General features: G+C 37.7%; 1 protein-coding gene across 1 annotated transcript in view; it reads right to left on the reverse strand.

Moving 5' to 3' along the window:
- Positions 1-13690, reverse strand: part of AP2A2 (adaptor-related protein complex 2, alpha 2 subunit) — a 50231-nt gene that overhangs the window by 16251 nt on the left and 20290 nt on the right. Inside the window, exons 4-7 of the mRNA XM_009889381.1 lie at positions 4749-4891; positions 3911-4104; positions 2133-2262; positions 1043-1144 (exon numbers count right to left, since the gene is read on the reverse strand). Of these exons, the coding sequence (XP_009887683.1) occupies positions 1043-1144; positions 2133-2262; positions 3911-4104; positions 4749-4891 (569 nt within the window). The remainder of the gene's footprint in view (positions 1-1042; positions 1145-2132; positions 2263-3910; positions 4105-4748; positions 4892-13690) is intronic.

Raw genomic sequence — 13690 nt, forward strand, 5'->3', positions numbered from 1 at the left:
CAGCAATTCATAGATTCAGCCAAGAGAAAGCCTAATACAGTGCTATAGTTGACTTGGAATTCAAGCACAAGATGCTATAACAGACTGAACTAAAGCAGAAGGACCAACTAATACCTTGAGTAATATTGATACTCCAGAGCAAAGAACAGAGATTATCCCTCTTCATGGTTTTCTTTTCCCCCTCTGCTTCTAGGGCCAGCATGAGTTTGGCACTAGCTACGCTTGAAGTTTTATCTAATTCTTGCTGCTCCATAACAGATAGCATTGCGCTTCCCTCAGCACTCCCTTGCTTTTTAAGTATTAGACAAAATCTTCATATTTCAAGAGAAATGAAATTTCTCTGAACTACAAGTAATTTTGGATATAATACTGATAAATCTTGTTCTAAAATACCCTTGAAGTAATATCCTCCCATGTCTTGCATACCTTCCAAAAGACAAATCAGACAAAACAGTAACAAAGTTTTCCAGCATGAAGATGCTAACTTACAGAAACGTCTCTCCACTCCTCCCTGCACCCTCTGCCCCTGCTTAACCCCCTACAGCCATCTACAGAATATCAAATGCTTATAATTATTAGCCTAGCAGCAGCTCAAAAGAGGGAATAGGAAGAAGATTCATCTTGTAAGAAGCTTAAAGTTTAAAGTATGGGCTGTATTTTTGAGGGTTCTGTGGAAAAGTTTGCAAAAATCAGTCTTCGATCCAAATACTCTTTGGTGTTAGAATAACATAAAATGAGCATTAAAAAAAAAAAAAAAAATCAACAGTATCACGAGGATTCTTTCAAATAAAAGTAGCTGAGAAAAACACGTTTTTGCTACATAGACTTGGAGCATAGCAAGGATTACACCGAGAAAGTTTGGGCTACCTAATACAGTTTTCTGCCCTGGTAGGCAACAGGTGTTAAAAGAGATTAGCTGAACCAGCTACACGAAGTGAAACTGAATCATCTTCACTTTTAATGGTACATTAACTAACCTGACCTAGAAAGCTGAGTAAATTAAGCAACAGTGAAGTATTATCAGGGTTATCATTGAACTCACTCTGCTCAATCTAGACACTGCCAAGGAGACTGAAGTTTTAAACTCTTCTGGGTTCTTCTGTGCCAAAGTCGTGATCAGACTTGTAGCTGCTGTAACCACACCCTAGAAAAAAACCAAAGCAATACATTCAATTTTGTAACAGTTTAAGATGCTGCCCATTAACTCCTTTCACTTCAAGTACTTTTCAACATACAGCAAAACTAAGTTTATCCCCATGACAAAGTCCCACATTAAAAAGCCCTTTATTTGGCTACCAGCTAGACTTATTATACATCTTCAAAATCCAACAGGAATTTCAACAACATGATATTGCCATGCTTGCAGAGCATTTCACGCTATTTTTGTATTAGCATTGCCTCATGTTTGGATAGTACATCTAAAACAACAGAGAGCTATACTAAAATAAAGTCTAGATGCAAATTGTCTTCTTACAGAAGAGAAGCATGAGTAGAAGAAATAGGATGCAGCAGATCATCCAGGAAAGAATTCTGACAACCCAGCATGAAGAGAGAGCTTCGTATAACACAAGCATTTTATATTACTGCACACTAAAGCACTCTTTTTACTGCTGAAACACAGGTCTTAATAACCTTAATTTCATAAAGTAGCTAGACAGGGGGAAAAATAAGAGTCTCTTATCTAGAACAAAAGTTTTTTCTGAACCAACAAGATAAGAATGACAACATGGACACCACAGGACAAGGAAGTCCAACCACTGACAAATCAGGCCTTGCATTTTTAGTGCAGGTCTGATCTTAAAAGGCCTAGGAAAATTAGTATTACACCTATGCAACGTGACTTGGGATCACAGGGCACAAGATTAATTTATTTACAGCCAGAGTAAAAGAAGAACTGGTATGTACCATTCTTTTATCTCCAAGAACAAGTAAGGTAAGAAAAGGTTTATTGAAAATTAATATATATAGTAATTAAAAAAAGACAACTCCTCCTTTCATTTCTTTCCAACCCTGAAAGCAACCCACTTGCTTGAAAGACTAGAGAAAAAATAAACTAATAGTGTATTTAACAGCAGAAATGACATAATTCTCCATATAGAGTAGGCCTGAGAAGCATAATGAAGCTGATTTACCAAGTGCTGGTCATTGAGGAGATGCACCACTCTAGACGTCCAGTCTCCCATGGGAACAAGGTCAGGAGAAGTTCTATATAAACGCAGCAAGCATAAGGCAGCACTCTGCTTCACACTATCCATAGTATCTCTGGATTTAAAATACAGTGGTTAAGTCACAGCAATACTTTCTGGCCAGCATTATGCTAGACTTTGCACTGACTCAGCATCCCGAGCCAGGTAGCATTTTGTCAACAATAGTTGAAACAGAAGTTCACTAAATTCTTCCTATGTTGCAGCATTTGTTCTTAATTTTCTCCAGCAAGTTTAACTAGTCAATGACATATGTCTAATAGCCTCTATAATGATTCTTTGCAACTTAAGAGTGACTTTTCACATTTTTTTTAATCATAATTGAAAGGTCATCATTAGATAAGCACAAGCTGATCTAATCATGAGAACAGGCTTCTTCCAAACTGGCTCAAGTCAAACAGTTAAGATACACTATATTATGCACATGACCAAAGCTGGATCCTCTGGTAGGTCCTGCATATCAGATACATATCATTAACTACTCAACAGCTTCACTACCTACAGCTAGCATGCAAGTCAGGTAGCTGTTATCAAACATGCAATCCACAAATCCATTCATCTTGCCATCCATGCTGCTGGCATGGAAATGGACTATTTTAAGAGCATTATGCTACTATTCTAGTTCAGTGAACTCCCTCTCACAAAGTAGTCAATCAAGCATTTTTTATTTTGCACAAACAAAAGCTAAAAACTGTACTGAGCACTGAAAGTTTTAAGAGGTAGTTTATACTGTGCAATTGTGGTTAAATTGTTAAAAATCAGTTAAATGTTCAGAAATCTCCACATCCCTAGTAGAAGTTCAGCCCACCTATTCTTTATGAATTTACCAATCTTCCATGAGATCAAGTTGTACCCTGGTTAAAAAAAAAAAACAAACACAAAACCACAAACAAAAAGCAAACCTGTTCCTCCCCTCCCTGCCTACTCCCTCCCTCCCACTTATATTCAAGCCAAGGGAGCTACACTAAAGTTGCAAATGTAGATGACAGTGCTCACTCTGCACAGATCACTTAGATATGACATGTACATATACACATTTTATATATACTCTCTTAGAAATGCAGAAGGAATGAGGCCCTGAAGGCTGATCTCAGAACGTAAACACAGCTCAAAAGTTCAAACAAGTCTGAACTGAAGGTGCTATGCTCTGTCTGCGACTGATGACCCTAAGTAAAATTTTCAGAAATCTAATGTTATCTTATTAAAACCCATGACTCATCATCACAGTGTTGTCTCCACTATGCTAGATGGAGAATAGCACCTGGCAAAGGCCACACAGCAGAATATTCTTGTGTGCCTTATGAAGACAGGACTATTTAAATAAGAGCTTCAGTTTATGACAAAATTTGTAGTGTAAACATCTATTGAGGTTCATTTATTTCTTCTTTTCATGAAGAGAGATAAGGAAAGTAAAACGTACACATTTCAGAGGTGTTCACTGCCACACATTTACACAGGACAAAAACTTGATCACAACACAAAGCTGTAAAAGCCTATTCAAGATATTGACATAGTGTTAATTTTCATGTTGTATTTGTACACTTATACACCCAACTCCATGCTCAGGTATATCAAAGTATCTGCAGTTATTGGAAATCGTAACTATTTGCACTGCAAGTCCAGGGATGGATTAAGCTGCTGCAATGGAACCAAGTTGCTGAAAAGGTTTATTGGTGTTGTATTTGAAGGTGGCATGTCATACCTACCCAGCTACAAGTATTTTTGGAATTTCTCCAGCAAATGCTTCCGCCATCTCCCGGCTACCCACATTAGCAATACAATGCAGAGCAAGCCCCATGAAAGTGGGGTTGCGGCTGGCCAAGTCATTCTTGATCGCATTGTTTATTAAGCGGATGAGCTCACTGTTAGAGTTCACTAGTACGGAGATGAAGAGATATCCCTGTGATTCAGAAAAAGGGAAATTAAAATTGATTTTAGCTGACTTAAATTATGTTTTCTATTAATGCTACAAGTAATTATGAGACATACAGTTCTCCAATACCAAATACAAGGGCAGAAATAGATATTTAGATAGCAGAGCGAAGGCTAGAAAGATTAAGTGAAGTAAACAAAAATGAGTAAGTTTAGCGTTAGTGTAATTTATCAGTTTTTAAGCATTTCATAAATCTATTTCAGCATTTATTCAAATGATTATTTTAGATGAATGGGAGCAAATCAAGAATTTGGCTTATTATTCAGACACTAGTAAGTTACATGTACCTGATAAACACAACCTTACTTAGGAAGATTTAAAGAGATATTCTGAAAATTAAAAGATTACTTACCTTTTAATGCAAGGCTCAAGGCAGTTTCTATCAAGAATAATAATTTTAAAGAGAGTGCACATTTTAGCTTTTACAATTAGTACAAGATTCCCAGTGCACAAAGCTGTTTGAATTTCAGAACCACGGCTAGATCTAAAATAAGGCTTTAAGCCGGGGGGAGGGGGGTGGTGGTGATGAAGCAGAGCCCTTTACAAACTATACCGCTGAGGCAGGATATCAAACAGGACAGCTTATCTTTTACAGACCCTTAGTTACTCACAATTTGTTTCTCTGTATATCTATTGGAACTGAGCAGGTTTACAGCCTCCATGTGACCAAAGTCAATGTCATGCCCCAGCAGAAAGATGAAAAGCAGTTTGCAGACATATTTTTTCTTACTGTAACCATCCAGAGCCTTGTCACCTGGAAAGCAAGAAACAAAGGATAAATAAGCCTATGTTGTTCCTATAACTGGTTCTCCTCCCTTCCTCAGTTCCACTGAGGTACCTCATCACATCCTACAGTAACGAGACTTACAGGTATACCTAGCAATTAAGATTGACATTTGATTCACTATGTACCACCCTACAGAAGAGGGACAAACTTAGGGTTCAGCTACTGCAGTACCTAAATCTCACAAATTCTAAATGTATTATTTCAGCTTTTATTTACTCTATAGTGAGCAAAACACTAAATACATCCACTGATTTCTGACTTAAGGGACTATAAGTATTCACATCATTTTTGCTGAATACATGGAAGTTATCACAAACCATCATCAACAGATGTCAGACAATCAAACAACTCCTGGGTTTTAAAAACAACTATTCCCAGTCATAGAACACAGGTAGCTTGTAGCTCTTCCTAATGGCCCAAGACAGAAAAATATGTAATTCTAAAAAAGCTGAGCTGCCACTGAATCAACAAGACATTCACATGATACTAATTTTAAATATTTATCTAAATCTGAAATTCATTAAGGAAAAAAACAGAATCTGAAGATTTTAGCGTTAATTCCATTTACCATTATCTATCCTAAAGGACAGTCATGAAATAATGCTATCATCTAGTCCCTGAATTATCCTGCTATGTCATTAAAGTGTTTTCTTGCTAAGAGGCAGTACGTATGTGTTTACTCAATTTCGATTTTTCTGTTTCTTTTAAGAGCAGCTATATGTCTTCTGTACACGTTTTGTTAAATCAATTATCAAACCGTTATCACAGTAAGAGGTCTTAACACACTTCCTGAAGTACATCACAGTAAAGAACCCAGTAGCAACAAAATAAAAACAGAAAGTCTTTTTAGAAAAATAGAATGATAGAGGTATATCCCAAAGCCCTGAAAAGACACATGAAATGAGATTACTATGAGAGCTTTAAAGTGTTTGTAAAATGATAGTATTCACAAGTGTTTCACTTTTAGAAGAAAAATGCATCCCAAATCGGTTTGGCTTTATGTTGCAGTATTGCTGTATTTCAGAAGCTTGTAAAAACTACATTGAACAGTACAGCAGCTTACAGCTCATCAGACAGACCACTTCTTTTCCTGAAGAAAAATGCAACATGTGAACATACACTTTTTGCAGAACATTCTCTCCTTACCCCAAATCAGGAGAGAAAGGAGTGTGCACTAAATCAGGCAAGCCTGAATGCTAGTGAGTTCAGTCAGGGTAGCAAAATTTTGGGAGATGCTGCTGTGTAAAAAGCTCTGTAAGCTCCTTAGCCTCTGCATTCTGGGCCCAGAATAACTAGTCTGTCAGACCAGCGTGCATTCCTTAGTGATGGTCAAGTTCAGCCAGAATAGCACTGCATAAAGTAAAGCTTAAATAGGACATGTCTAACTCATTGCCTTTACAAAAAAAGCTCCAAGCTTCATTTTTTTTTTTTTTTAACTTCAGGTTTATGTAATAGGCAGCTAAATATATCATAAAGAATCTTAATAGTATTTAAGTTTCTCCTCCTTCCTTCTTATCCACGGCTGCAGAAGCACGTTAGATTTCCCATGCCACACGCATCTACAGCTCCCATAGATTTTTTTTTTTTTTTTTTTTTTTTTACACAAAATTCACTGACTGTATAAAAACAACAGAAACCTTACCACTATAAACTAAATTTACAGTTCGTGAAGGAGTGAACACTACCATCAATGTGTGAAACCACACAGTGTTAGTGAATCAAGAGAAAGCATACTGACACACTGAAGCAGACAATAAAGTTACGTCTAAAGGCTGCAACAATGCATTTTGGGAGTTACTTTCTATTTTGAAACTAGAAACTTCTTTTATTTATTTTTATTTCAACCGAGAAAACAAATTTGAGCACACAACTGCCATTTTAATACAGACAGTGATACCCTCAAATCTGAGTCTTTAGACACTCAATTTTTTTTATTTTTTAAACTGGCACAGACAGCACATCATTTGCCAAGAAAAAGAAGCTTTACCTTAAAGCTATTTTTATGCTGCACAAGGAAAAGTTGCCTTCAGGTCCATACCACGGAAGCCAATACATGTCACATTTTACTTAGATACATGAGACAGTGTTACTGAGGATACTTGTAACTGAAATCCTGCTACACTGAATCCTGTCAAGATCCTCTGACAACAATCAGTTCTGCAGAAAGCTGTCCAAAGACAAATTTTCTTCAAGTCACATTTACAGTTTGCTGCCATAAGGCTATTTTCCTGCTGTGTCAGCAAGCAAATCCAGGGCAGTTTGCTTTACAAGACATCTGAATTAACATTAGAAGAACCACAGCTGAAACATCCAGACTGAAGGCTGGGGAAGGAGGGGGTAGAATAGGGAAGGTGGGTCACACATTTCCCCCTCCTCCCCATTCTCTGGAAGCAATATGGCCAGAGGGAAAAGTAGATATGTAGCCATGTCTGTCTATCTCCTGTGGCCTTCAAACAATGGCTTGAGCAGCAACAGAATAAAGTTTTCTGTATTTATAACAGGGGAAATAAATACCTCCTGTTTTACTACTTTCCCAATAAAACAGTACTAAAGAGCAGAAGCTTCCTCCCATCCCATCATGGTAGGGAGGTGCAGATCAAAGATACATTCCTTAGGAGAGGCAGAAAAAAAAAAAAATGCAGGAAGAAGTAGAGTGAGGGCTTTAGTTTTTAAACATTTTTCAGCTGCTTAAGAAAAGTTTCTATAAGCTTTTAGGATCTGATTTTCAATTGGTCTTCTGCATGAGATCTGGAAGGAAAAGAAATAATCAGTGAGTAAACCAGTGGGTCTTTATATTACTTAGCAATAAGAACAAGCCAACTCATGACAAGCCAGCTCTTTCCAGGTGACTGATAAAAAAGGAACAGGTGATGCTGGATACCTTTACCAGATACTACTATGATTCACAGAAGGGGATGCTAAGTCAGCTGTATCCATTTTAATCAGTGCTTCTCTAGTGCCTGAAAACCACATAATTGAGGACTTGCTATGGTATTTAATAGGATTAATATCATTAGTTGCTTCTCTCAGATACAAATACACCAAAAGACATCAGAAAGCAGCTTCACATGAACTTTACCATAAGCAAAAAAAAACCCCAACCAGTCTCCAAGACTGGAGTTCCCAGGAGTCCAAGAGACTGAACTGCAGCTGCCTGTTAGGGTACGATTCATCAGCAACACACAAAAGCCACAGGTATAAACCCTATTCTCTCACCTTCTCAAACAACTCTGGTGTTGATTTTGTGAGATCAGAAGGGAAAAGGGAGTATAGAATACTGCAACACAATTGCCTAATGAAGAACAGAGCAGAAGGTACATATATTCCGAACCACACGAACTTTCATAGCAAAGTATCTGTCACGGTTTGGCAATTCCTTTTTTCAGGTTTAGGACCCAGCTACTTAAAGCATTATGCCCTTCCAAGATACCGCTATTTTAAGAGCTCAGATAAGCAAGGTCCTTGGATCTTGGGGCATTTGAAGCACTTTTGATGGTAACTATGCCATGCAATCAAGCTCAAAATATATCACCATTCTACGAACAAGGAAAAAAGCAGCTTCATTCTCCATCATGTGCTATCAAAGAACTATTACAAAATCAGTAACTGAAACACTTTTAAGACAGAAAAAATAGCTCACTGCTTTCAAAAGCTTCTCTCCCTTGTACGCAGAACTGAAGGCAATCTGAAGGTTCTCAACAACAGGCAGATTTACAAACTAAGCCAAGTAACAGTCACTAGAACTCTTCCTTAAAGACTTATTAGTTCCTAGCAATAACAGAACATCACTGTCTTTTCAAAAATGTTATTGCTTAATTAGCTGAGCAATTTGAAAGAGCATTGCAGTCAAAGACTACCACTATAGTTGTCCAAATCCAGCTGTGTGTTGAAGAAGTCTTTGTATCAGGTTCTTATTGAAATTTTAAGTATAACTATTCAATTCCTCTGCCTCCCATGTAGCATTTACAAAGAGTTATAAAGGTTCTATTTTAAACATTACTAACAAGTCTTATTGCTTAAGTATGTGCCAAAGTAGTACAGCTTCCCCCAGCCTCAAGCAAACATCCAAACAGGAGCAGAAGGAAATCTCACACATTCTGTTATCTTTATTGAAATACACAATCATTTCTTTTAACTCAGCTCATTTTTAAATGCTTTCAGGAATATTTGCAAGTACTGCAAATCAAGTCAGTAAAAACAGGAAGGATTCAGAACACACGTCAGCAGGTTTTTGAGCACAGTGGGCATTTCAAAGGCTACTTGCTTTCCCTGGAAAGTTTATTAGTCATTTTTCCAAGAAAGAAATTCTTAACAGCTGACCGGCAAATAATACTACTATTAAGACATAATTATTGCTTTCACACTTCTGTGCATCACCTCTCCACCATTTCAACAGAGAAGTTTTGGGTTTCAGTGCTCATAGATCTCTTTCACACAGACTTAAAAAAAGGAAGAAGTAAGGTACAAATGCATTGTAAGACCCTTTGGTTCCCAGGCAGCACACCTTCTGTCTCTAATTTGGACCACAAGTTAAAAAACAGCACCTGATTTTTAATTTATTTCAGTATACTTAAAAACCAGCCTGCTGCAGTTACAGAGCTTGCTACCAGAGCCAGAGAAGGCAAGAACACAGTTTAGTCCCATGGGATGTTCACTGGGGGGCGCAGAGGGTAAGGGAGCCTGACAAGTCTGTTCTCACTAACATCCAGATGGTTGCTATCTAAAAGACAAGACAATCTTAGCTTTTAAAACTGCAGTAACAGCTTATGCAAAACAGAATGGACAACATCCTCAAGTGTTTCTTTGCATTCAGTGTGCTTCCTTCCTAGGTTGACACTGACCTACGTTCATGCAGTTGACAGCAATCCAGTGCTATACTGTATCAGAAAGCCTACTACTAGCTCAGAGGTTAAGAAAAATGAAGTATCTACACATTGATACAAGATTTGTCTTTCCATAAGAGTGACAGTCCAAGCCCTTTGAATGAAAGGCTGAATATTTGTGGGCGACAACCCATACAAATCCATAAGATAGTATTTAGTTACCATACTACCACCACCAGAACAGAGTATTACTAGAGTAGCCCTACAACTCAGGTGATATTTGAAGCCTGGTTTTACTTCCAACAATTTACTTTGTCACTGAAGACGCTTTATTATTTTACTCTCTCATTGCATTCATACATCTCTTAGATGATCAGAAGACAGTGTGACTAACCAAACTCATCTTAAATATAAAGACTACACTTTCATAGCCTGCCAGGAAAACAATCTACTGTTATACAGCTTCTGTTTAAAACGGGTATTTAGAAGCTTATCTTGAACTTCCTGCAAAGTGTTACTGTGCAGTTTGGGACAATAGAGAAATTTGGAAAAACAAGTGAGCTGAAGTTAAAAAAAAAAAAAAAGCAGATATTATCAACTGACATTGGGGCACTTCTGCACAAGACAAAACTAAGATACACTAGCATGTCTGAAATCTAGCAGCTACTCTTGTAACACAAACCCTATTAAGTACTCTAAACTAAACTAAGATCTAATGCCAGACCTGGGAAAAAGAACAAGCCCAAATCAAGCAGAGAACAAAGTCCCTTTGACTGCAGAAACAGCTTATAGATTTGTGGGCAATTTCATTAGTACTCAAATTCCACCCTGAGAGATCAAAATGACACAACAAATTAATAAACCAGGTATTTTTCCACTCATTTACAAAGCAATTACTACTTTGACAGCCAGACTTCCAGTTTGGCTCAAGCACAAGAGCAAAATCAGCTTACAGTCTGAACATGTAAAACAAGAGGAATAGTATTTCTCCACTTCACACTTAACTCCTACAACTTCTGTGTTATTACACTAGTGTAGTTTCTCTCTACTACACACATCTTATCTCAGTTAATGCAGAAGCATTTAAAGCAACCGTCAAGGACACATTGACCTCAGCTATAGTGCTTCCTTGTGCTGAAATAAGAGACAAAGTCACCTGTAGTACAGAGATCCTAGATTCCTTCATAGCTCAGAGCACAGAAGCTGGATCAGAACCCAACGCCAATGGTGTACAACCAGTTCAAGAAAAGTATGGCTTTTCCAGAGATGTGCAGCCTCATCCCTGCCTGGTATACAGGGTATTTTAAATAGCAGGTTACCCAACAAAAGGCAGGTAACAGGCTTGCCAGCTACTTGCATCTGCAAAAGTAGAAATACTTAGTCTCTGCCTGTAACAGTATAAGAACCTTGCAAGTTACGTGGGGTAGGCGTCTAGATACTGCAACAGAGTATGCCAAAGAGTATAAAGGTCCAGAGGAAGGAAAAGATACTTGTGGTATACCAGTCTCTTATGCTAGTGTCAAGCAAGAACATATTCGTGTCAAGAGGCACTACTGCCAGCCTTGCTTCTTACAGTCAGACCTTTCCCTGGTTATAGTAATGCAGCCAGCCCAACAGCTGTATCTTCAGACAGGTAATTAACCCAGAGCCCCAGTATTCCCCATAATTATTTAGCAAGGGACTCCATCTTAAGTTCATAGTCACACATTTGCCTTAAGGCAAACTATTTAAAAACATTTCAAAAAGTCAGAGCTACATAAAAAACCTGGGTTAAACTGAATGATCTCCACTTAAACCAAGAATAAAATGCATTATGAAGGTCTGTTTATTTTTATACAGCCCTTCTACAAGGAAGAACCATGCAGCACCAAGCCCATATAGAACTTCTGCAACCAAAAGATACACAGCTATCGCCTCCTCACACTCTCAGGGCCTCAAGCAGTTACACAACAAGTTGTCCAGACTCAGCTTCTTCCAAATTGTGACATTTACATCTAATTTCCAATCAGGCTATATCAAGTTACTGTCTTCATTTAAGTAAGATTTTTCTCCTAACAATCCATACAAATCTGGTAATAAAGTAGCCATTATGAAGGTTTAGTCATCTTCACTCAAGCTACTGAATGAGCACATACTCATATTTATTCAAAACCATTTATACTGTGCTTAAAGGATGCTACACAAGGTATGCAGGCTAAAGTTATTCCACTACTTTGCTGAAAGCACCTCTACTTTCTGATCATTGTTTCGTGGTTCTACACAGCCAAAGATTCCTATGATTATTTCTCCCCTGCATCATGATTAACCAGGAAATAATTTACTGTGCATGTACTTTTAACTACTTTTGTACTTAAGCCACAAAATACCCTGCAAAACTGAGGAACAGAACTGAGCAGATTTTTTTTTTTTTTTTTATGAACTGTGCCATCAGCAGCTCTTTAACCTATGACTTCTTAGTGATACAACACAGCTACCAAACTACCTATGATAACCAGAGAATGCTATCCTGACAGAATTCAGTTCACTCTAAGAAAAATTGGCAGTAATGAAACTTGAAGTTAGTAAAACAGTGGCTTTTATAAAGACATTCACAGAAAAGAACCGTGAAGACTAGCTCTATTGTGTTAGGCAGCCTTTCACTGGAAGTGATATTAGTAATCTACTGAATATGTTTGTTGACTCTGCACAAGGCCACACTCAGGATGACTGACATTTATGAAATACTGAATTGTATGTCAGTGTTCGTTCTGTGATCCCCACATAGAATTAATTGCACTTTACGAGTAAGTGCAGTCAGAAGGCATAACTATTATTAGCATTAATTTTAAAGGCTGCATTAATTGCTGTTGTACCCAAACAATTCAGATTTAACTCTTTCACACTCACAAGTTTACAGAAGTATGTAGGTTAGTGGATGCAGGTGGACCCACATGGAGTTTAACTTGTGTTACTCAAAACATGTAAGCCACCATTTTTTCTAGAATGCTTACCTTTCATACGGAATAGCGGCTTGAATCTAGCTTCCCCATTTCAGTTTGTAGATTAAAGCTTTTCACATCAGGTACAAACATAAGGAGTTGGACTAGAAAGCAGCAAGTGCTCCTATCTAAAGAAGATTACCCAATAGAATTTGATCACAGCCAAACAGTAAGAACTAGAATATATATCTGCAATTTAGTACTTAAACAGCCTTAACCATTATGAACTTTTCTGCAATTCCTTACCACATTCCTTTACAACTGCATGTTTAACTCTTGCAGAGAAGTAAGCAGGTCTGACAGAACCTCCTTCACACTTCAAGCACACTGGAACACACAGTAGGCAGCGAGGTTCTACAGGGGCTTTGTCTTTTGAAGTTTTCAGATTTTCACTGAAAACTGAAGACTGTTTGATGAAAGCTTCCGGTTTCATTAGTGAAAAATTGATTAGGTTTTGCAAACAACCTAACGCATGCCCATCAACCAAATAAAGATAAAAAAGGTGGTATAGCCTGAAGTTAAGTTGCTGAAGAACTGGATTTCTGTGTTAGTGTGATGGCAGCAAGATTTACAGCTAGGTATTAACTCTAGTGGTTCTTCATGACCGAAGGGCATAGGTGGAGCAACTGTTAATGTATATATATATATACAGGGAAAGTGACATCCTGCTTTTTAGAAAAACCTGTGCTGTTTAAACAATTTAGTAAAGAATTTAGGTGCTGAAATCGATTTCAGCAACAGCCAGTAACTAACAATGCTGGTATCTGACAGCAAGTAGTTTTACAAACACAGATTAAGAGGGGGGAAAAAAAAAAAAAAAAAAAAAATCAGCCTTGGTGGCTGCATCTTCCCAATTAATCAACTTTGTAAAATCAGTTGAAAGATAAAGTAACATGAAACTTCGAAGGAGGTGTGCATGCATACTTAGCAGATACTGCCTTTGTGTGCTGGTCACTGGAAAACGG

Source organism: Charadrius vociferus, unplaced genomic scaffold, assembly GCF_000708025.1.
Source record: "Charadrius vociferus isolate BGI_N301 unplaced genomic scaffold, ASM70802v2 scaffold467, whole genome shotgun sequence".
Classification (NCBI taxonomy): Eukaryota; Metazoa; Chordata; class Aves; order Charadriiformes; family Charadriidae; genus Charadrius; species Charadrius vociferus.